The sequence below is a fragment of the Meleagris gallopavo genome, chromosome 6 (genome assembly GCF_000146605.3).
Source record: "Meleagris gallopavo isolate NT-WF06-2002-E0010 breed Aviagen turkey brand Nicholas breeding stock chromosome 6, Turkey_5.1, whole genome shotgun sequence".
In the NCBI taxonomy this organism is placed as follows: domain Eukaryota; kingdom Metazoa; phylum Chordata; class Aves; order Galliformes; family Phasianidae; genus Meleagris; species Meleagris gallopavo.
The window spans coordinates 1,762,659-1,785,973 of NC_015016.2; the positions used below are offsets into that span (position 1 = coordinate 1,762,659).

The window sequence follows — 23,315 nt, forward strand, 5'->3', positions numbered from 1 at the left end:
CAAGAAAATCAAAACAAACAAAAAATCCGCAAACAGACAGACTTGGGGATCGGAGTAGGCTGAAATTAACCCAAAATATGGAAATTTGGAGAGATTTTACTGACATGGAATTATATTACCTTTATCATTCTGCAACACAAGAACAGTGCCTTAAAGAGGCTTGAAGTTTACCTTCCTATGTTTCTAATCTTCTACCTGATGAGATGCATGGTGGTTTTTTGTTGCTATTGTTGGTTGTTGGGACTGTCCCTTCTTGCTGTTTTGTTGTGTGGGTTTTTTTGTGTTTTTTTTTTTTTTATAACATCAGAGTCTAATTTGCCTGAACACAATTAAAAATCTGTACAGACGCCAGAACCCCAGCAGCCACATTTGTACCTCATGTAACTGCAGACACAGCCAATGGGATGTGACACATTCAACCTGCTGGATGGATCGTGACCTGCTAGCAACCACTCCCATGCAGTCACAGCTGAATGGAGCTGGTGGGGTGCAACCCAGCTGCAGATTTCTCCAGCGTAGGTGTCTGAAGGGACATAAATCCCATTCTACATCTTTCTCATCAGATTTTTCATGCTTAGCAGAGTCAGGAAGAGCTGAGGCTCTGCCCGTGCCCTACCAACTGCTTTAGGAGGGAAGCAAACACTAGGAAAAGAGCTCATCATAGTACTTGAGCTCTCAAGCAGCCAGCAGAGGACAAACTTGGATCTCTGGAGGCAAGAAGGACTTTTCTGGTCTATGTTGGGGATGCCACAGCAGTTGCAACAGCAATTAAAGTATAAAGGTTGGAACAGCTTTTAAGAGAGATCAATCTTCTTCACTTCATCCTCCCATAAGAAAAGAGCAGCTGCTAGGAAGGAACACAATTTGCAGGCTGCTATCTGCTCACCTTTCACTTCTACTTTGAATTCCTGCTTGTCATTCTTTGTCTGGCAAGCATACACGGCAGTGTCTGTGCTCTCTGCCAGGTTCACTGTCAGAGTCCTGGATGCCCCATCACTCTTGATCTCATACTTCTTGCTCGCCTTGATTTCTCTTCCATCTTTGTACCACTTCACTACAGCTGTTTCAGGTGTTACTGAAGTAGTCAGAGTGATGCTTTCATGTTCTTGTACAATGAGAGGTTCCTTCTGGACAAATTCCTTTCCAAATTTAGCTTCTGGTTCTGGGAAAGATATTGAAATAGGAAAACTAATAATAACTTCTCAAATCCTCAAAGACAGCAGTTTTCAGTTTCCATGACTCACAAATGCACACCAGCTCCATAATCTGTTACAACGTAAGAATATGGCTAATACAATCTTTTGCTGAGTAGAAAGAAAGAAAATGATCCATCAGGAAATCCAGAGCTTCTGCTTAGAAGAGAAGCAAAGGAATGGGAATTAAAGTATGCATTTTATTTGCTACCTGGGAAAATGTGTTTCTTAAAAGTAAAGTTACCTGTGTAATTCTTCTGCCATTTCCAGAATTCTGTAACTAATTGAGAAGTATTAATATGCTGAGTATGGCTTATTTTCTATTCATTTTACTCCCTTTCTCTTGGCCTCTCCATCTCGTACAGTGCTTTGCCACGGAACTGGGCAGTTCTGGAACACACAGCAGCAAAGGGAATTGTCCTAATCACCTTCCTCCCTATCTCTCTCTCTGCTCTTCAGAACTTCCCATGCCTACTTTCAGCTCCTGGTCACTGAAACAGATCAGGTGATGAGGTGACTAAAGATGAACAAAATCTGTCTAGCATTTCCTTAGCCAAAAAACATTTCACGACCAGATTTTCACTTTGCTACCACTACCTTAAAAAGGAGAATCTAATGTGTGGTGCAGTTCATTGATGTTGTTCCAGGGGGAATCGTGGCTGCACCATGCCCACAGGGTAGAAGATAGCCAGTCTTCCTCTAAGCCACATGGATTGCTGCTTAGTGCTCACAGAGTGGATGCTCACCAGTTGCTTCCAACTTGAAGGTCAGCTTCTGGCCAGCAGCCTCACAGATGTATTCTCCAGCATCTTTCTTCTCCACCTGCTCCACAACCAGACGCCGGGTTTTGCCCACAGTTTCCATTTTGAATTTTCTAGAGGAGGCAAGCAGTCTTCCATCCTTGTACCATTTTACTTCGGTTGTATCCTGTGCTACTTCACAGCTGAGGGCGGCACTTTCTGCCAGGACAGCACTCACCTCCTTCTGCACCTCCTCCTGGTTTATAAACACAGCTTTTGGCTCTGAGTGCAGAACAGAAAGAAAGTATTGATTGAGGGACTGAAATGAAGCCATCTTACTGGTTTGTATGTCCAGGTTGGAAAACTTTTAGGTTACCAATCGTGCCCATACTGATTGCCTTCACTATATCAACTCTTCTGTTTAAGCAAACTGTAATGCCAAATCTAGGCAAGAAAGAGCCTAGGAACTGAAAAGGAACCAAGAGGAGCCTTCACACCAGTCCCATGGTTGCAAACATATTTAACCCAAACGTTCCCAAAGAACATCTTTCCTCCAGGCAACCAAAAGCCCCTGAGTTCCTTCTACTAAAGACCCACAGTGAAACATCAAAGACACATAAATGTGTGATAGCAAAGCCATTGGCTTCCTGCTTCACTTTTCATGCCCCAGAACAGTACTCCTGGCTTCTTGAACACACTCCTCATGGCCTCTTTCATTGCCACAGCTGTGACTGTGAAAGGCACAAAGGAAATATGCTCTCCCTAGAGCACTCAGGTAGCCCAGCATAGTGGCTGGCAAAGTACACAAGTATGTTTGCAACTTCATGGTTCCTTTTGACATCACAAGCTTAAAATAGGTTGGGAACCTAGCAGCTAGGAGCCTTTCCTGACCAAAGGCCATTAAGCACCCAGCAAAATGTTAGGGCATCTTGAAGGCTGAGATCTCAAGTATGTTATATCACAAACTGAAAAAGAAACATTTGCAACCTATCACAGTGAGTGCCAATGCCAGAATGGCAAATGACAAAACACGTTCCAGCCACAAAGCCTTCAGAAATGAGGTTGAAAGTGTGACATGAAAGAATTTTTCAATGGCTCTCTCACAATGGAAATCTTATAACAAAAAAGTGCATGAGAAAAAATACTTAGGTGTTTTCCTGAAAAGATTCTTCTAAGGAATGTTTTCTTGTGATAAGTAGATGCTTTACAGTAGAATAGAGAAGAAACCAAGCAAGCAAAATGTGAAACAGAAAAATGCTCCTCTGTTACTTATTCGCCTATTTACTGCCATTTGGAGCTATTTTCATTTTAACACTGCTCTTCTGCTGGTTATCAGCAGAAATTTTAGCTCAGCTGCTTTCTGCTGGTCCAGCACTGCATTCAGAAATGCTTCACAGCAGGAGCACTCTGGGCATACGTCTCTCCACTGCCCACCTTTAAACGCAGCTGAAAATGTTTCTGTTCCTCATCCTGATGGCTCCTAACTTACTCTTCTATTTTTTTGCCTCACCAACCCAGTCCTTTGTTCTTGTGCGTGATTTGCAGATATTTTACTTTGGGTTCCAGGAATGCTCAGCTCAGCTCTATCAGGTCTCTTACTGTGAGTGGCAGACTCATCATTCCAGATGCAACCTCCAACATAAAGGCACAGTAAGCAGGCAGTGTGCTGCTAGGAGGAGCTCCTGCTGCTCCTCCCATGACAGGCTGCACACAGAACTGCACTCCAGCCTCACCACACAAGACATACTTGTCTTGGTTGAGTGTTTCAATGAACAAGAATCACTATTTGGGATCTCAGGCACAGGAGGGATTTGAATAATATCTTGAATATTGCTTCCATTGTAGGTATATCAGCAATTATTATTCTACAGACTGAAACAGGCCTTTGTGACACACTAAAACCAAATACTTCACTTGCTACAAATCCAGGCGATCGAGTGCAGGGAAGAAAAAGCTCAGCACAGACAATTGCAACTGGATCACTGTATAACAGCAACTACAGTTTTTGCTTTATTATTCTCTGCTGTAATACAGACAATACTTGTCTCACCTGTGACATGAATCCTGAAGGTCAGTTTCTGGCCAGCAGCCTCACAGCTGTACTCCCCTGCATCTTTCTTCTCCACCTGGCTCACCACCAGCCGACGCAATTTGCCCTCTGACTCCACCCTGAACTTCTTGCTCGAGGTGATCAGTTTCCCCTCCTTGTACCACTTCACCTCAGTCTTGTCCTGGGCCACCTCGCAGCTCAGCGTGGCATTTTCTGTTGCTGCAGCCTTCACCTCCTTCTGCACCTTCTCCTTGTTTGTAAATACAACTTCTGGTTCTGAGAGGAGAAAAAGATTCATGTCCAAGGTATGAATTTGCCCACTGCCCTTCTGGCTTACAGGAACAATGGAAAGCCATCTCTTTGACCGGGCAGAACACACCTAAATCTGCTGAAAAAAGATGGAAACTGTGCCATGGAAGGTGATTTGCTTGGTTTTCATTTGCTTGTCTGTCTGCTGTAGTTCTGTTTCCTAAACAGAAGCTTTTAATAATCTTTTTGTGATAAAGCAACTATCTCTGTGCAGCAAGCTAGGATATCACCTGGGTGGTTCTTAAAGCCACTGTACTGCAGTCAAAGGAAGAAATAATTTTGGTTGAAGCTGAGTGCAAATTGACGAATTCCTAGTGTCAGGAAATGCACCATGCTGCATCAGAGACCCATATCATTCATTTCTTTTGTTCCCAACAGCTGCCTCTGCTATCAGCACTGGGTCATTCTGTTCACTGCAAAGAGTGACAGACCCAGGACTTCATGTTCAGGACTTTATGTTCAGGACTTTGTCACTATTTCCCATCCCACCCTGAGAAAAGCTTAACTTATCTCACATTATTGCATCCAAATGGTGAAATACCCTCATCCTCCAGGAGGCACATTCGTCAGGTCACTTGCAAGAGAATTAGGAGGCAGAGGGTAGGTCAGAAAACAAAATTGTTTTTCCTACTCTGGAGCAACAGGGCAATGAATCTTGGATGACTCTCCACACCACTTTCTTCCCCTTGCTGCCAACTACTTGATGCCTTAGAAATATTAATCTACACGAAACCTTCCAGTTATATCTTCCCCACAGGATGATGAGCCATTCCAAGATGAATAAAAAGCGATCAGACATTGGGCTGATACCCAAATGCTCACCACGTTGCCCCTCTTCTAAAACACTTGGAGAATCAGCTGCATTGCAGAGTTGTCCAGTTGTACAAGTGTGTGGGGATAGAGAGGTACAGTTAGAACCTTCCTGTGTATGGATCTGTTCCCACAGCAAAGGGAAACTGTGGAAGTTTTTAAAGGATGGAGCTGCCTGTCCTAAGGACTTTCTAAAGCTTTTTAGAGGAGATATAAAGGGAAATATATTCAAACTCTTTTCATCATTTCTCCATCAGACCTAATCAATACCAGTCATGGTTTCCAAAAATATGACACCTAATAGGAAATATACAAGAATAACTGTTTTTCTAAATATTCTAGAAATTATTCTAGAAATAGAAAGAAAAGGGCAAAGAGTGTTCTCTCTCACCTGTGACATGAATCCTGAAGGTCAGTTTCTGGCCAGCAGCCTCACAGCTGTACTCCCCTGCATCTTTCTTCTCCACCTGGCTCACCACCAGCCGACGCAATTTGCCCTCTGACTCCACCCTGAACTTCTTGCTCGAGGTGATCGGTTTCCCCTCCTTGTACCACTTCACCTCAGTCTTGTCCTGGGCCACCTCGCAGCTCAGCGTGGCATTTTCTGTTGCTGCAGCCTTCACCTCCTTCTGCACCTTCTCCTTGTTTGTAAATACAACTTCTGGCTCTGAGAAGAGAGAGATACATTAGTTGGGCCACTTGGAAGAAGAGCAGGATTTTGGGAAGGAGTCAGAAAAATGAATCAGTTCTCTGATATCCCAGTAGAATGATGTGGAGAGAAGTTGTGCAACGTGTGGATGCCCCATCCCTGGAAACGTTCAAGTCCAGGCTAGATGGGTCTTAGAGCAACCTGGTGTAGTGGAATGTATTCTTGTCAGCGACAGGGAATGGAATTGGATGATCTTTAAGGTCCCTTCCAACAAAAGCCATTCTGTGATGCTTCTTGTATGACTCTCCATGTCTCTTTCCTCCCCTAGCTGCAATTTACTTCATGTCTTAGAAACATTAACTTATGCAAAACATTCCTGTAGTATTCTCACAAGCTGAAATGAGACCTTCCAAACAAAGAAATAGGGCACACGCACCCTAGTGCTATGACACAAAGCCCTTGTTCTGAAACTTCCTGAGAATCAGTTGCATTGCAGAGTTGTACCAGTGGTACCAGCATGTGAGAATGGAGAAGTGCAATCAGAACTTTCCTTTCTATGGCCTCATTCCCACAGCAAAGGGAAATTCCTGTAGATTTTAAAGGATGGAGATGCGTCAAGACTGCATTTGGAATAATTTGTTCAATTTCCTCATCAGAAATAAGCCACCCCGAAGATCGGCATAACAGGAAAAACTTACAGGCTAACAGTCATTTTCTAAAATAGTCCAGACATAGGAAAGAAAGGCTGAACAGTGTTCTCTCTCACCTGTGACATGAATCCTGAAGGTCAGTTTCTGGCCAGCAGCCTCACAGCTGTACTCCCCTGCATCTTTCTTCTCCACCTGGCTCACCACCAGCCGACGCAATTTGCCCTCTGACTCCACCCTGAACTTCTTGCTCGAGGTGATCGGTTTCCCCTCCTTGTACCACTTCACCTCAGTCTTGTCCTGGGCCACCTCGCAGCTCAGCGTGGCATTTTCTGTTGCTGCAGCCTTCACCTCCTTCTGCACCTTCTCCTTGTTGATAAAAGCATCCTCTGCTTCTGGAATTGAAGGCAAATGGGCAAATTTAAAACACGAATCTTTTCTACACAGCCTTCCCCAAATGCCCACATTAGTCTTTGGGCTGTACTGTTGAGGACAGCTTTCCCACTCACATTTCCTGCCAGTGCTATCAACTGAATGCCAACATCTGAACTACGTCAATTGCCAGCAAAGAACTTCCTCCCTGACATCCCCAAACAGCTTAGATAGCCCTAAAATTGTTTTCATTTCTACTAGTATCATCTTCCAAAATCTTCAGAAAAATACTCATTTCCCCAGTGTCCAGCAGCACAACAGCATACATAGTCATTGAAAAGTTTGTTTCATGTAAGGGGACAGGCATTAAATTGTCCAAACAAGCTGACAGCTGTAAGTTGTTTTCCCAGCAAAAGCCAAGCTAGGCTTGAGAAGCAGTCTTCGCAATAATTAACATTGTGTATTTATTATCTTTATTTCCTCAGTGCTCCAGGGATGTGTCAACCCAGGGCTGTGTGTCTGTAATGTACTGAAACTAGTTAGCCCCATGGTACTGTACTTGTTCAGCACTGCACCAGCTCAGAACCAAAAACAAACTAATATATGAACTCCTCAGTTTGCTTTAAGTTTATCAGGACTATCAGGTGAGGGTCAAGGTTAAATCCTGTTTGTGATTAAGTCATAGTGAGGAAATCTATTTTTCTCTCCTACTTATTTCTGAAAACAGTTCTAATATCTCATTAATTTTCAGAGGCCATAATAAAATGGTTTCCCCTATGGAATCATAGAATGGTTTGGGTTAGAAGGAAGCTTTAAAGATCATCCAGTCCAACCTCTTGCTATATCAGGGACATCATTACTAGATGAGGCTGCCCAGGATCCCCATCCAGCCTGGCCTTGGATGCTCCTGGTGATGAGTCACCCACAACCTTCTCTGAACAATCTGTTCCAGTATATCACCACCCCCATCATAAAGAACTTTTCTTATGTCCAAACTGAATCTACCCTCTTCACTCTTGAAACCCATTGCCCCTTGTTCTGTTGTTATAGACCCTGGTAAAAAGTCTTCTTCCATCTTTCATATGAGACTCTCCTAATATATTGAAAGTTTGTCTTCCCGTCTTTCTGGAAAGAAAGGCACCAGCTTTAAGCCTTTTTATTGCCTTCAGACCTGCTATAGAGGAGCAAACAAAAGAAAATACGTGGATACCATTTATAGGTATAGGTTTCTTTAATTTAATAGAAACCACTAATGCCTTCTTCCAGCATTGAGACCAAATGCTGTCTCTGAGATTACTTAGGAAGAAGTACTTGCAAGGGAGTGCTTGTGCTCTGAAGATATTTTTAATATTCTTTAATTTCCCCTGTAATTATTGAATTCTCATTTTGCTATCACTGCATTTCCCTGAGATCCAATTATCTCCAGCGTGTCCTAAGCTTAGGCTGCCAAACTCCTCTGCATTCACAGCTTCAAAAGGCAAACAGATTGTGAAAAGTACACGAGTTCAACAGTAGAATGTAAGTTCTGTCTACATCACTGACTGCTGGGGTTGAATGTGTCAAGCCATTTAACTTTCCCCTCCTTTTTTTTTGAGGGGTTCAATACAGATGAAGCGATTTCACTCACCTGTGACATGAATCCTGAAGGTCAGTTTCCGGCCAGCAGCCTCACAGCTGTACTCCCCTGCATCTTTCTTCTCCACCTGGCTCACCACCAGCTGACGCAATTTGCCCTCTGACTCCACCCTGAACTTCTTGCTCGAGGTGATCAGTTTCCCCTCCTTGTACCACTTCACCTCAGTCTTGTCCTGGGCCACCTCGCAGCTCAGCGTGGCATTTTCTGTTGCTGCAGCCTTCACCTCCTTCTGCACCTTCTCCTTGTTGATAAAAGCATCCTCTGCTTCTGCAGATTGGGAGAACATTTAGAATGCACAGGTATATTCACACTGTCCAGTGTGTTCAAAACCAAATGCAAAATGCTGCATATAACAACTTCAGGTACATTTGTCAATTTAGAATGGTCTCGTTTGTACTAAAGGTGATCCAGATTAAATACGTTCTGTCTATTAATTACCAATAACCCAACACTTCATTCATTGTCTGCTATATCCACATATTCTTCATATCTTTAAATATTCTTCATAATCATACCTTTAGATATTCTTCATACCTTCAATGTTTTCTAATAATTAAGGTTTCTGAGCAAATATTTTCCTTATTTAAGCCCAGAGCTGTTTCTAAAAGAGCTCCTTGCAACCTCCCCCAATAAGTGGTTGGGAATCTGGATACACTAACACACCAGAGAAGGATGCATTACGTGAATCTATTGAGATCCTCCTTAACTCCATTTCTATGTGTTCTTGGAGCTGTGCATAACTTGTTCCTAAAAAATCTGTTTTTAGAAGGGGGTGATTTTTTATGATTACACCGATTAAAAATTGGAAGCAAAAGAAAATACCGAATATAAGCATGTGTGATATGCAGGTCTCAGGAATGACTCTCTAGAAAAAAAAGTAATTTAAATATTGCTTATTCAAAACTGAAATGCTATTTACACAGAACAATGTACTCATGCAGTACTTATATGACCCCTGATTAGGTATTTGTTTCTGTCCTTGTCGACAGGAGTACTTCTTTTACTGCATACCTACAAACCAATCTCAATTCTTTACCAAATCCCCAATAGTGTAAATAAGGTTTAGTTACTGAAACTCAGAGGCCGCTGCTGATTCTCAGTAGTAATGAATATGACATCATGACAAAAGCTAATTGCACTTAAATTCAGCCACCTGAGAGTTAGGGTTGATCTCAGCTCCCAGAGTAAGGCATTCAAGCTTCAGTTTCCCAATGAGAATGAGGGATTTGAAGCTCAGCTGTACTCAGTGGGGACCTTCAGTGGAAGGCAGTGGGTGATTCGCCTCACCCTACAGCAGACACCTGATGGTGGCAGCTCACTCCTCAGGCTGTATTGACCACAACTGACCATACTTCAGTTGCCCACATACAGGCATCTTGGGCAATTTGACATGCCCCATGCATCCAAAATATCTTTGTCAGGCTGGGAAACATACAAGGCACTCTCAGGAGAGCCTTCCCTTTCAAACACAGCAGCTGAATGCCAGCAGGGATCTGTAGAGAATTTCAGGTAAAACTGGAAACCAAGTGGGACTCATGAGCCATTCTGTGATGAGAAACAACTCTCTCACCTGTGACGTGAATCCTGAAGGTCAGTTTCTGGCCAGCAGCCTCACAGCTGTACTCCCCTGCATCTTTCTTCTCCACCTGGCTCACCACCAGCCGACGCAATTTGCCCTCTGACTCCACCCTGAACTTCTTGCTCGAGGTGATCAGTTTCCCCTCCTTGTACCACTTCACCTCAGTCTTGTCCTGGGCCACCTCGCAGCTCAGCGTGGCATTTTCTGTTGCTGCAGCCTTCACCTCCTTCTGCACCTTCTCCTTGTTGATAAAAGCATCCTCTGCTTCTGCAGATTGGAAAACAGATAAAAACCCTAAACAAACGGGCTTCCATTTTTACCCCATGGTTTGCCCTACAAAAAGCTGTAGAAGTGCAGAGTGTTTCTGATGCACTTACATGATGGACTTCTTAGTGCCAGCTACTAACAACAGCCCAATTTAGAATAAGCTTCCTATGCCTGTTTGGGTCCCAGAAAAGATCCCAGGGTCTTGAACTTGCTACAGATGCACAGGCTCCAAGGATGAATGCAGGACTAGCAGGTATGGGGGGACTGACACTGCCCTTTATTTACAGTGCAGACATGAAAGACCATTCATCCAGATCATTCATGCAACCATATTCAGGTGTACCCAGCTCAGGTGACCAGGAAGGCTCCTGCACCCCAGCAGTCATGGCAAACCCCTCCATGACCTTTCCTATCGCCTTCCTCCCCACTGTAACCCTGTGAAACCTCCTGCTACCATCCTTTTCCCTTCTTTCATGACTTTCTCCTCTGCAAGCTGTCTGATCTCTGAGTGGCAGCAGTTGCCTGGCAGGGTAAGTTCAGGTCAAGCTCCTGTGCTGCTGACCGTCGCAGTACATGCAATGCCAGGATTCACACCACGGCTCTGCCACCAGCACTGCAGTCCAATGAAGGCGAGGAAGCAGGGCAGCAAGCCAATGCAAGAATGCAGTTTATATGCTCTACATTTGAGCTCCCTTGGTTGTACTGACTGTAGAAGTACCATTGTCTCCACTCGTCTTCAACAGCCCCGGTTTTGATTGATGATTTTCAGGGGAGGTGCCGGTTGGATGTTAAGAAAAATTTCCTCTTAAAAATAGGGGTGATGCAGTGCCACAGCTGCCCAGGGAAGTGGTAGGGTCACCATCCCTGGAAGTGTTCAAGAACCATGGAGATGTGGCACTGAGAGATGTGGCCAGTGGGCACTGTGGGATGGGTTGAGGCTGGATGCAGGGATCTTAGTGGCCTTTTCAAACCTGAATGATTCTATGAAGATCAGAAGGCTTGCTTGTTAACAAGACAACATACGTGGCCTATACCAAGCAAATGATGCAAAACTTCTCACAAATGCATTCCAGTCAACTTGTAGATCAAGCAACACTTTGGTAAGAGTTCAAGGACACACCACATTCTGCATTAAAAACTGGATGAAAAAAACATAAGCGTTTCAGCTTCTATCCAAAACTTGGATGATAAATATGGAGGATGCATTAACCAAACAAGTTCCACTTACTTGTCTGAGTGCTAAGTTTAATATTACTTGCTAAAAATTAGCAAGTGTCCTGGGTTTGGGCTGGGAGAAAGCTCAAGGGAATGTACCAAACATATGGCATCATGCTTGGCAATAAAAGCTGGGGGGAGAAGGGGGAAGGGAGAGATGTCCAGAGCAATCTTGTTTGCCCAAGAAACCATTATGCATTATGAGAATTGTTTTTCTCAAAGTGGCTGCACATCTGCCCGCTGATGGGAACTGGCAGATCAATTCCTTGGTTTGCTTTGCTTGCATGCACAGCTTTTGCTTTAGCTGCAACTACCTTTTCCTCAGCTCATGAGTTCTCACACTTCTATCCTTTCAGTTCCCTCCCCTATCCAACCTGGGGACAGTGAGCAGAGAATTTGTGGTGCTGAGCTGCTGCTGGGTTCAACCACAGCAGCACAGAAGGAGTTACTCATCCTCTGCATTCTTGCCCTTCAACACTAAGCATTTTTATAGCAATGGGAAAATGTGACTGTATCTTTTAATGAGCTTACAAAATGACTTATACTAGCCAGAAATCTGCCTCAGAAACACATCTTCAAGCTAAGCAAGTAATCACTGTAGATGACACTTCCAATTTCTACCATCATTTGCAAGTAAAGTTCCACTAAAATCAAGGTGATGGAGCTTCAGCCCACTTCAAATAAGGATTTCAGTGTACACCACAAATATTGAGATAATGAGATGGCAGAATCAGCCCTTTTTACTATATTTTTTCTATAGGTCTCCAAGGTGTGCAGCACTTTTTCTTTATGATAAGCAAGAAGGCCCTATCTGCATCCTATAATGCTCAACACTGAGCACCTAACCTTCAAGATGTCCTTAAAATGGGATGGCTCTGTGCTACCAGCAGAACCCTGGGGTACAGGAACCCTAAAATGCTTTCTGAGTGCAATGGTAAGAGGATAAATTAAGACTCAGAAAGCCATTGCACTTTGGGATAAGCTTGTAAGATGAGGATTTCTGCAGCGAAAGAGCCAACCACTCAGAGTACTCATAATCCCTCCTGACTTTCACACCAGATCATTTTGCAGTGAGTGCTGGACCTGCACGTCACGTTACAGTGGTACACATGAGAAATACAGCAACGGTAGCTAGGCAAGCACTCTTCACTTATGGCAGAGGGGGAGGTATTACATTACCCTGTGCAACCATGAGGTCATCCAGTCTGAAAGAGAACAGAAAACCTTTCGTTTCTGAGGCAAACAGCTAAGAATAGCCCTCAGCTAGCAAAACTCAAGTGTAAAAGCATACATTTCTGTGTTTTCTCTCTACAGCTCTGCAGTAATACGTGGGCTGGCTTTGGCCACTCACTGATGATTAACTTGGTTGATTCCAGCTGTTGCCATGGTCTTTCCATCATTGTTCATGCTTCGTTTTCTCTGACAGATCTCTCTCAAACCTACCCTTCCTGTAATCCAGCTGTCAATTTCCTGAGCCAAAAGCATGAGCTACACAACTCATGAAAAAGATCCAAAGGCCCCAAATCACATCCACGTGGTGTGTGAACAGTAAGAGCTGATAGTTTAGAGTCTACACCAGAGACAGAAGGAAATCTGTCTACTACAGGAGCAGAGGCATGTTGCACACCAGAGACAGAAGGAGCAGAATGCCTCAAGACAGAGAGAGCAGCAAAGACTGCAACCTTTACAAGGGAACAGAACGCAAGTTATGCCCTGCAAAGACTCCAGGTCTCCAGTCTGTGTGTGAGCAGAAAGTCAGTAGACTCCCAGTACAGTTGCTCCTCCACATAGCTAATAAAATGCCAAACCCTGACCACCAGGATTAAGCTCCAGTGTGTTCAATGCCGTAAGAAAGGAGAAAATAGATTCCCTGTCCTGATCAGCTCAGCATATGAGACAAGAACTGTAAAGATAATAGAGAACAAGTTGACTTATGAGCAAAGCCAGTAGAGTGTAACAATGAATAAAACAAAAGAAAAAACGGTGTCATCGGCCAGTTCAGAAATGGTCACTCAGAAAGAATCTGATGTGCCCATGACTATCTGGAGCATAAGTTAAAATTTACTGGATTTTGTGCAAAATATACTGACACCAAAGCAATCTCTACTGCAGTTGGAGTGATAGATCTGCCTCTGTGCTAAACTCTCAGGCTAATGAGAAAAGTGCAAATAGAAAAAATAAATGGATTAATGACTGGTCATTACGTCTACAGAACATGGAATGAATAGTCATCAACTTTGGATTCAACAAGCCATAGGCAAAGCGCAGTGCATCTGGCCAAAAGTTCTTAGACATGCTACCACCTACAACCAAACCTTCTCAGTGCAGCCACAGTAGAGATCTGTAAATACTACTGTTGAAATATGGATTGGTAGAGCAGTGTTGCACATTGTTGTACACATCACAGTTGGACACCCACAGACAGATGTTGAAAGCAGTTGTAGGGGAAGAGCTGGATGAAATGTTGTTAAAAATAAATCATAATTTTAGCTGCACACATCTGTAAGCATTTCTTTTTCATCCTTCTGAAAACAGTTTCATGGCAGAGTTAAAAGGACATGTTCACATACAAATTTCCATGGCCAGACTGCGGAATAATCAAAGAAATTTTCTGTTCTGGGAGATATGACATTGTGCAGAGAAAAGATTAATGAAAAGGAGAAAATACGAAGATTTTCATGCAGGAGTAGCAAAAAGAAGAGAAGGAATACCACCCTGGAACAGGTTTTACAGAGCAGTGCCTGCTAGCAAAAACTCTAGATTCAACATCAGAGCATCAGGAGAATTACAGGCAGTTGAGTGGCTGATATCAGGATACCTACATGTAACAAGTGTACTTCTTGTGCCCTAGAAAACCTTACTGAAATGTTAGCTTAGACAAACATCAAAAGGCATCTCAAAAGTATTTTTACTCTCTGGACAGATAAAAAAGGAGGAAAGAAAATACAGACACAAAGAAAAGGAAATGAAATGTCAACCAAAATGTGTTTCCTACCAGTAACATGAATCTTGAAGGTCAGTTTCTGGCCAGCAGCCTCACAGCTGTACTCCCCTGCATCTTTCTTCTCCACCTGGCTCACCACCAGCCGACGCAATTTGCCCTCTGACTCCACCCTGAACTTCTTGCTCGAGGTGATCAGTTTCCCCTCCTTGTACCACTTCACCTCAGTCTTGTCCTGGGCCACCTCGCAGCTCAGCGTGGCATTTTCTGTTGCTGCAGCCTTCACCTCCTTCTGCACCTTCTCCTTGTTGATAAAAGCATCCTCTGCTTCTGCAGATTGGAAGAAGCAATTTACAGTGCACAAGTATGTTCATGCATTCTATAGTTTTCATTCTAAATACAAACTCCTGCTTACAAGAAGTTTTCGTGTAGCTCTGTCATTTTAGAATGGCCCCATCATAGTGAGGAGACGGCCCAGATGGGACACGGCCCTGTGTACAACCTGAGGACAACATATCAGCTGCTTCTGAGCAAAATATTCTGGTGCCTGAGAAGCTCAGGTTCTTTCCATCTCTATGGATGCACATGATACCTGTCATTTTGTTCCATGATGTCATGCACAAGCATGCACTAACCTCATCTGCTGCTGGTACTCAGACATAAGCGTCATCCACTCTAGATGTTTGCTTGAGAATGATTCCAGCCCTGTTTTACTACAGATAAGGCAGCTAGCCCTACTTTAATCCCTCTAAATCACAACAGTTTATATTTTTGTTTACTTCACTACTTTTTCATTAAAAAAAAAAAAAGGACTGTTAAGTGGGATTCAGCTCACAGACTAAGATCTAGCTATAAGCATCTCTGTGACAGAGCACACATAAACTGGTTGCCTGATCTCTCATTTCTCAGTGAAGATCTACCCAGTCCCTGTAGCCTAGAGAGAGATTTATTTTGCTTTGCACTTTCTGAGACTCGTGGACCGTTCTGTGATGAGAAACATCCCTCTCACCTGTGACATGAATCCTGAAGGTCAGTTTCTGGCCAGCAGCCTCACAGCTGTACTCCCCTGCATCTTTCTTCTCCACCTGGCTCACCACCAGCCGACGCAATTTGCCCTCTGACTCCACCCTGAACTTCTTGCTCGAGGTGATCAGTTTCCCCTCCTTGTACCACTTCACCTCAGTCTTGTCCTGGGCCACCTCGCAGCTCAGCGTGGCATTTTCTGTTGCTGCAGCCTTCACCTCCTTCTGCACCTTCTCCTTGTTTGTAAACACGTCTTCTTTCTCTGCAGGGGGATCACAATAGTCACACAGAGATTTTTGCTGTAGTCTGCTGCAGAGCTTACTCCAGCTCCCCATTTCACTCTACTTGCCCTTCACAGGGAGTATCACGATGCCTCATTAAGACATCAAAGCACTTTCCTCTCTCTATTTTGCCTTGGGAAATGAAAGGTGTATGGGACAAAGCTAAACATTTCATAGTCTGAACACAGATTTGGACATGAGATTTTGAGTACCTGCGTGCACTGCCTGAACCCTCTTCCCTCATCTCTTTTTTTCTTCTGATGTCTCTCTATAGTTCCACTAAACCAGAAGGGAACAGCCCTCTGGAACAGGTTGCCCAAGGAGGCTGTGGATGCCCCATCCCTGCAGGCATTCAAGGCCAGGCTGGATGTGGCTCTGGGCAGCCTGGGCTGCTGGTTGGTGACCCTGCACATAGCAGAGGGTTGAAACTGAATGAGCATTGTGCTCCTTTTCAACCCAGGCCATTCAGTGATTCTATGAGTCTATGATTATTTGCATTTTCCACCTATTTGTGTCATTCGAATTTCGTAACCAGACCTCTTCGAACACCTCCCCTTTTCTCTCTCCTTGCAGGCCTGGTGTCTTCTTGCACTGTAAACCTGCACACAGCAGCTGACTGTGAGAGGTGCAGAAGTTACCCTCCTTGCCTATCATTTGTTGCATTTATTCAGTGCTGGATGTAAAAGCACAAGCAAAACAGTGTTGCTATGACACTTGACAGCAAAGCAAGTCCTACAGCCAAAACGTTTTGCACCAGAGAGGCTGTAAATTGATCCTACAAATTCAAGACACACAAAATGAAGCATTCCTTTATCCCTGGGATTCCAAGCATTTTCTCACCTCTGACTTTGACTTGGAATGTTGCTTTGTCATCCTTTGTTTCACAGCTGTAGCTCCCTTGGTCTTTCAGGGTCACGTTTTTGACGATGAGCTTGCGGTGTGTCCCCTGGGAGATGATGGTTGTCCTCTGGTCCTGCTTTACCTCTGTTTGATCCTTCTTCCAGACGACAGCTCCGCTTGCAGCTGACACCTCACACACCAGCTCCAGGTCTTCAGAAGGACTGACTGATATTTCTGGAGTCGTTTTGGGCTTGTTGACAAAATTAACGGCTTCATCTGAAGAGAAAAAGAGAAAGTGCTTTACATCCTGACTCAGGCTTATTCAGCACAGAGTTAAGATACAGTTAGAACTGATTGTAATTTCTCTGCTCATCACACTTGGGTGATCAAGCTTCATCTCTGGAGGTACTCGCATACAAACGTGTGCATGATTCTGCTGCAATTTAACCTTGACAGTGTTAAAGCTGCTCTTACACAGCAAGTCCTCCAGCTGAGATACTGCAGTTACCTGCACTGGGATACTCATTGCTCAAGTTCCAGGTCATCCAGAGAGAACATCCTCCAGTTTGGCAGCTGGCTGTTGATTAATGCTTTATACACTGATACATATGAATAAAGTAATCTTCCATACACGTACACACTTATACACACAGTTGAACTTGTTAATCCAGGTGGGTACACTCCAACTGGGCTATTCTATGACTCTCTATTAACACGTTAAGCCTCCAAATGTGACTGTTTCCATAAGTAAAATTGCTGCAGAATAACAGTCAGTATATTTTGCCAAACACATGGAACTGGAAAATCTTTGCAATTCTGTTTTCATCCTTCTCAAGCAGTGCTTAGCCTCAGTGCTGGTGGACATCCTATTAAAATGCACCCACGTATTCCAGTATGTCATGAGATTGCTGGTTTTGCACCAAGGCATTAATGACAGACCTGTGTAAGTATAGAGTAAGTTCTATGCAGATGCTTCCTTTTTTCTTTTTTTTTTAAATCAATTCTGTATTCTGCTCGTTTTTCTGAAGCTAAAATGAAGGCAGCTAAGTAACGTGTTTGCAATACGTGAACAAACCTATTCAACACCCTGTCTCCAAGCTAACAAGCAGCATTTGATGAGCACATCAGTATTTCATGCCCTTCGTTCCATCCAGACAGAACCTGCCTGAGGAGCAAACTGATGACTGTCAGCTACAGGCAGTCCTAGCTTAGTATTGCATTTCTTTTAGCAACAACTGTTGCTTTCAGTCACTGAAAATACCAAGGCCAATTGCTATGCCAGGCACATTTATGGCAGTGAACAAATATTTTGTTAAAAATTGTAATAGTTTGGAGCCATCTATTCTTTTAAAACTAGATGACCAAAGAGGAACAGTCCCTCTAGAGTCAGGCTGTTGAGAACTAATAGCATAAATCAATACCATACAGATAGTCTGAGGGGCAGCAAAGTAATCTGTCTTGTGACCATTTGGTGCTCCTAATTAGCCCTGCTTGATGGCTTTTCTGTCTGAGCCACGTGATGTTTTGTGATAGGAGTTACAGCTATGGTTCCCTTAACCCTATACACATGGTCACCAAAGCAGGAGGCATCCAATCTGAGGGAATCATGCAGGCTTCTTCTGTATTTGATGCTCAAAGGCAGCACCAGAACTTTTTAAATCTTATCTCTCATCCAATAATGTTCTTCAGAGTGCAAGTTGTCTTTTGGGGATATCTTTTGCTCTGCGTCAACCAGTTCAACTAGAGTCTTCGTGACTTGTTTTAGATCAGTTTTTCAACAGATAAATCCAGAGTCTTAGAATTACACTCAAAGTGAAATTGCAAAATGTAAGATTCTCAACCAAACAGAACTGGAGGTGGGATGCAGAGTGAATACCTAAGCCAACACCACCTGCAAGCAATCCTTCAATATCTTAGGAAACCCTAGTGACCCCAAATCCAGTGCTGTGCTTGCTTTATCAGGTCTGCTGAGTTTTTAGTTAGTTAGATGGTGAGCATCATGGTGGTGATGGCAGGGCAGCTGGACTAGAGGATCATTATCTCTGATCAGAGTAACATGGCTGTGCTGTTAAAGGTCACAAGCATTGCACTGCAGTACATGCATACACAACGAGAGGCTTTCAGTAGAGTTTCAGTTTGTGACTGAGGACTGGGTTATAGAAAATAGACTCAAGGTATAAGCCAGAAAATAGATCTTCCCACCAGGCTCTGTGAATGTATTCAGCTGAATTTCACAGATATTGAATTTCACTGAAAATTTCTTGTGTTATTTTACCCTCCAGCTCCACCCTGAACAGGAACATGTCAGCAACAAGCATTACTCCTGCAGGCTTGACCTGACAGTGCTTTACATGTACTTTATGCTGATGGGCACATGCCATGAGCTAATGGCTGTGCTTACAGCACCTCAGGGAGACACCTCAGAGATCAGAACGTCCTTTGGGTGCAGTAGGAGACACTGAACTCTCCAAACATGGAGTTTAATTTGTCAAAAGAGGAGACAAGATTCCCATGCTAAGAATTTAGGACATCTATCATAGGCTCAAAGATAATACAAGTGCTGAGGCAATTCATGAACTAGAAGAATGAAGCCCAGATGTGAGGGGTCAAGTTGTGACTCCAGCCCCAGCTGGAGTGAGAGCTGACCTGAATTCATCACAACATGGTTATGTTATTTGCTCATACTGTGGATTTGCATAGGGACCACAGTAAGGTCAGAACAGCTTAAATAGTACTGTGCAATCTTTGTCCTAAACACTGGAAAGCCACAGGGCTAGACAAGTAAAATGAACCAAGTCTTAAGTGCTTAACACGGATCCTGATCCCACGTCTGCCTCACAAACTTACCTGAGACTTTCAAATCAAAAATCAGAGTGTCATCTCCAATTTTGCAGATGTATGTTCCCTCATCTTCTTTCGTCACAGCCGAAGCCACGAGCTTATGCAGTTTCCCTTTATCTTCCATTGTGAATTTCTTACTGGCTGTGATTTCTTTGCCATTTTTGTACCACTTAACCATGACATTGGCTTCTGAGGTCTCAGAAACAAATTCAGCTTGCTTTCCAGCAACAGCCCTGATAACTCCTCCAGTTTTCTCTTTGTTTATGAAGTTTGCCAGTGCTGAAACAAAATATGGATAACGCAGTGATGGTAAATAATTGCAGGGACATTGGTGAACATGAGGTATTCATTTATCATAAGACCAAATGTACACGTTCATTCTTGGTTCTAATTGCTCGATTCCAGTTCAGAAGCCAACAAATTGGCAGCTTTTATAAATCATGTACCAAATTATCTTATCTCCAACAGGCAAAGGACATACACCACACAGGGGACTGTGCCAAAAGAGGAAGTCCTAGGCTTCAAGAAAATATTTGAAATAGGAAAACCAAGGAAAGAATTGGAATAAGCAAACTGGAAGAAAAGCAATGGGGGACGTTCAATTACTGCACTGTAACCTCCTGGCAAACAAATCAAGATGGAGATATCGCTTAGGACTGAAAAGAAAAACAGAATTCCTTTCTGGAAATTAACTGGAGCACGGAAGTTAGATGATGAAACTGGCCCCTATTAACACATAGCAGAATAATTGACTGCAAATATTCAAAACCTCACCACTATCTTTGCCAAAAGTTTAAGCTTAAGGCCACAGCCCCGTTTTACTTTAGGCAATGGAGTTTGTTTTCCAACTTCTTGTTAACATATCATTTTAAAACAGTGCACACAACTGAGTTGGTCTGTTCAGAGTGTAAAGTCAAAGCTGCTAAAATCAAAGTCTGAATTATGCATGCATTTGTTCTGCAATTCCAAGAACATGCATGTATAATACAAATTCAAAACATTTTACAGAACGCCTGTGTTTTAGGAGCTCAAAAGCTAGCTGATGGACACTGAGGTGCCCAAGATCCTGTAAATACATTTAACTCCATCCTATAATGCAGTCAAATTTAATTCATTTTTCAGAAACTGTCTCTTATAATCGTAGTCCCCTCACCACTGCTGGATGTGAGCACAGCCACACCAAAGTTGGTTTTCACTGCAGATACTGCACCAAGGAGGAACAGCCTCTGGACTGGACCAGCTGAGCACGACCCTACGAGAATTTGCTCCAAAGGTGTTGTTACCAGCTATGCTTCCTGGTGAAACACATGGGGGTCCTCCTTTGATTCCAATCCCAACCCACCCCACAATGCCCACTGACCACATCCTCAGGGCCACATCTCCATCCACAGTTCCTGCACACCTCCAGGGATGATGACCCCACCACCTTCCTTTATGGGATAACAACACCTCTTCTACCCAACCTCCGTGCAAAGGATGGATGCTGCTGAGATCTCTGCTTCTCCACCAGCATGGCACACAGGTTGAAAGGTGTGGGGGGCAAACAGTTTCATCCACGTGCCTTCCCCTTCCTTAGAAAAACCAGGGTGAAACAGCAGCCACAGCAGGCTGAAGGGGACATCTCAGATGTCCTGCCTGGATGCAGGAGGTCACATATCAGAGAATGTCTGGCATGTGAAGTCTCGTGGCAGTGCAGTGCATGACAAACTGCAAGAACACTTTCCTGTGGGCTCCTTCGGGCATGAGGCCCAGGGGTGACACACCTCTGGCTGAAGCTCGACAGAGCCTCCCAGCAGCCACGTGATGCCCATGTGATAGACACAGCTGATCCTCACATCAGATGATTTACCAGCTAGCTCTGATTTACAGGAACAGAAAGATACAGGCGGTGATGCTGAATGGTGAAATACTGGCATGGATATAAGATCTGTGAGCCTGGGGATGTACAAAGTCAGGCTGGACAGGGCTGATGGAGCTGTGGTGTCCCTGTTCATTGCAGGGGAGTTGAACGAGCTGACCCTTAAGGGTCCCTTCCCTATATTTGAGATATACGAAAGCTGATTCTGCAGTAACCAATCTAACAACAGCAGTTGCTTGTCTTACAGCTTGCCAACACAGATTTTAAAATAACAGCATTGATTACTCATTTGATAGTCACATTACAGTGCAAAGCACACGGAAACGTCCATCAGCTAATTCAATTAATTCTATGGGCAGATCTGCCAGCGTGAAATATTATGCTAACAGGACAGAGAGAGAGAAGAAAAGCAAAATTAAGACTAGCTGACAAGTGTTGGCAGAAAGCTCTGCTCTCCATAAATTTAGTCCCATTTTTCAATTTTGTTTGGAGCTGTCTCCATGCCTCTTTGCAGTTTGTTCTTTGAGAATAACCAATTAAGTAAGCTCTCCAATGCCAAAGTGCATACACTACTTTAGGGCTTTGTTGTTTCTGCATGGATCAACAAGGGTGACAAGCCAGTAGAATGTGATGAAGAGCCTCATACATACTCAGTGGGGAAAAAAAGAAGAAAAAAAAAAGGCAATCGCTGCTGGAAAGAAGGTGCATTTGTATTCATGCAATCTGCAGAGTGTTCTGCATAAATAGAAAATCTTCCAACGGAGAAAACAAAGGATTCTCATTTACTGTAATCAAGGCCCAGCATGTGGATCTCAGAGATCAGACCTACAGCTTGCAGCAAAACAGGGAGCTGAGTGGAAAAGTTTCTCACTACATCTGTGTAAGAAAAAAACCACCATGGAATGACAGCTAGGTCAACACCCCTGCAGCTCCTCACAGGTCTCTTCCACAGTTTGGATCACTGCTACAAAAAACTATTTACATCATCTCTTGTGGAGAGAGGAGCAGGAAGACTAGGATGCTCTTTTTCCTATCTTTCCCTTGATTCCTTCTGTATCTTAAGGACGAATCACAGGACAGAATACAGAAATCAAATGGCTCTACAAAGTGGATTTGCCAGTTCAAGCCAAAATAACCACTGAAAACACCCCAGATGCTGTCTGAAAGCAGCTGCAATGTCAGGGAGTCAGGTGAATGCAGTCTGTTGGCTTTGAGCAGGAAGAAGACAGCCCAGACCGTCACATACCTTTCACTGAAAGCTGATAGAGCATTTTATCCCCCTCACAGATGCACTGATAAGTTCCAGCATCCTCCATTGCGACGTTGTGAATTTTCAGGATGCGTCTCTTCCCCACAGTCTGCAGTTCATATTTTTCATTGGCCTTGAGCTCCTTCCCATCCTTCATCCACTTCACAGTAGCATCTGTGTCTGAAAGCTCAGCCTGAAGCTTGGCTTCCTCACGCAGCCGAGCAGAGATCTTTTCTATATCTTTGCTCTTATTGGTAAATCTCACTGCAGCACCTGTCAGGAGCAAAGGCCTGGTTATTTCGATTTATATCAGGCTAACATGATCAATGCTTGCTGCAAGATCTTTGAAAAAGTATTATGTTCTGTTCCTGCACTCATATCGTGTCAATACTAAGCAATTCATGTTTAATTTGGTCTTCTTGCCATATTCACTAAGAAAAAATACATCTCTTTCTACTGATTAATAATGCTCTAGACATGCTTCTGCAGAGGTTTTCACCCAAAGACAAACAGGTCCTCCCATAATGAATGTTTACTCGTTACCTTTTGTCATGCAAAGCTGTTTGGCATGATTGCTCCTCTGCTTCTAAATGATTCCAGTGCAATCAGAAGGGCTGGCTGAACCTGGAGCTGAAAGTACTGCTCTAAGGTGATGCAGTGGTAGAGCTGGTGACTGAATGCACTGACCAATGGCTGTGGACTGCAGACATTCAGCAGATGGCACAAAGCACTCTAGTTCAGCTACCCAGCTGGGTAGATTGGCTTACTCTAAACTCAGTGCTATCATGTTTAGGTCATTACCAGGACCCACATTA

At 43.6% G+C, this 23,315-nt stretch overlaps 1 protein-coding gene across 1 annotated transcript in view; it reads right to left on the reverse strand.

The window, feature by feature from the left end:
* Positions 1-23,315, reverse strand: part of OBSCN (obscurin, cytoskeletal calmodulin and titin-interacting RhoGEF) — a 170,471-nt gene that overhangs the window by 124,342 nt on the left and 22,814 nt on the right. Inside the window, 12 exon segments of the mRNA XM_010712264.3 lie at positions 887-1,162; positions 1,940-2,215; positions 3,984-4,259; positions 5,494-5,769; positions 6,518-6,793; positions 8,398-8,673; positions 9,977-10,252; positions 14,463-14,738; positions 15,418-15,693; positions 16,553-16,828; positions 19,400-19,672; positions 22,498-22,773. Of these exon segments, the coding sequence (XP_010710566.1) occupies positions 887-1,162; positions 1,940-2,215; positions 3,984-4,259; positions 5,494-5,769; positions 6,518-6,793; positions 8,398-8,673; positions 9,977-10,252; positions 14,463-14,738; positions 15,418-15,693; positions 16,553-16,828; positions 19,400-19,672; positions 22,498-22,773 (3,309 nt within the window).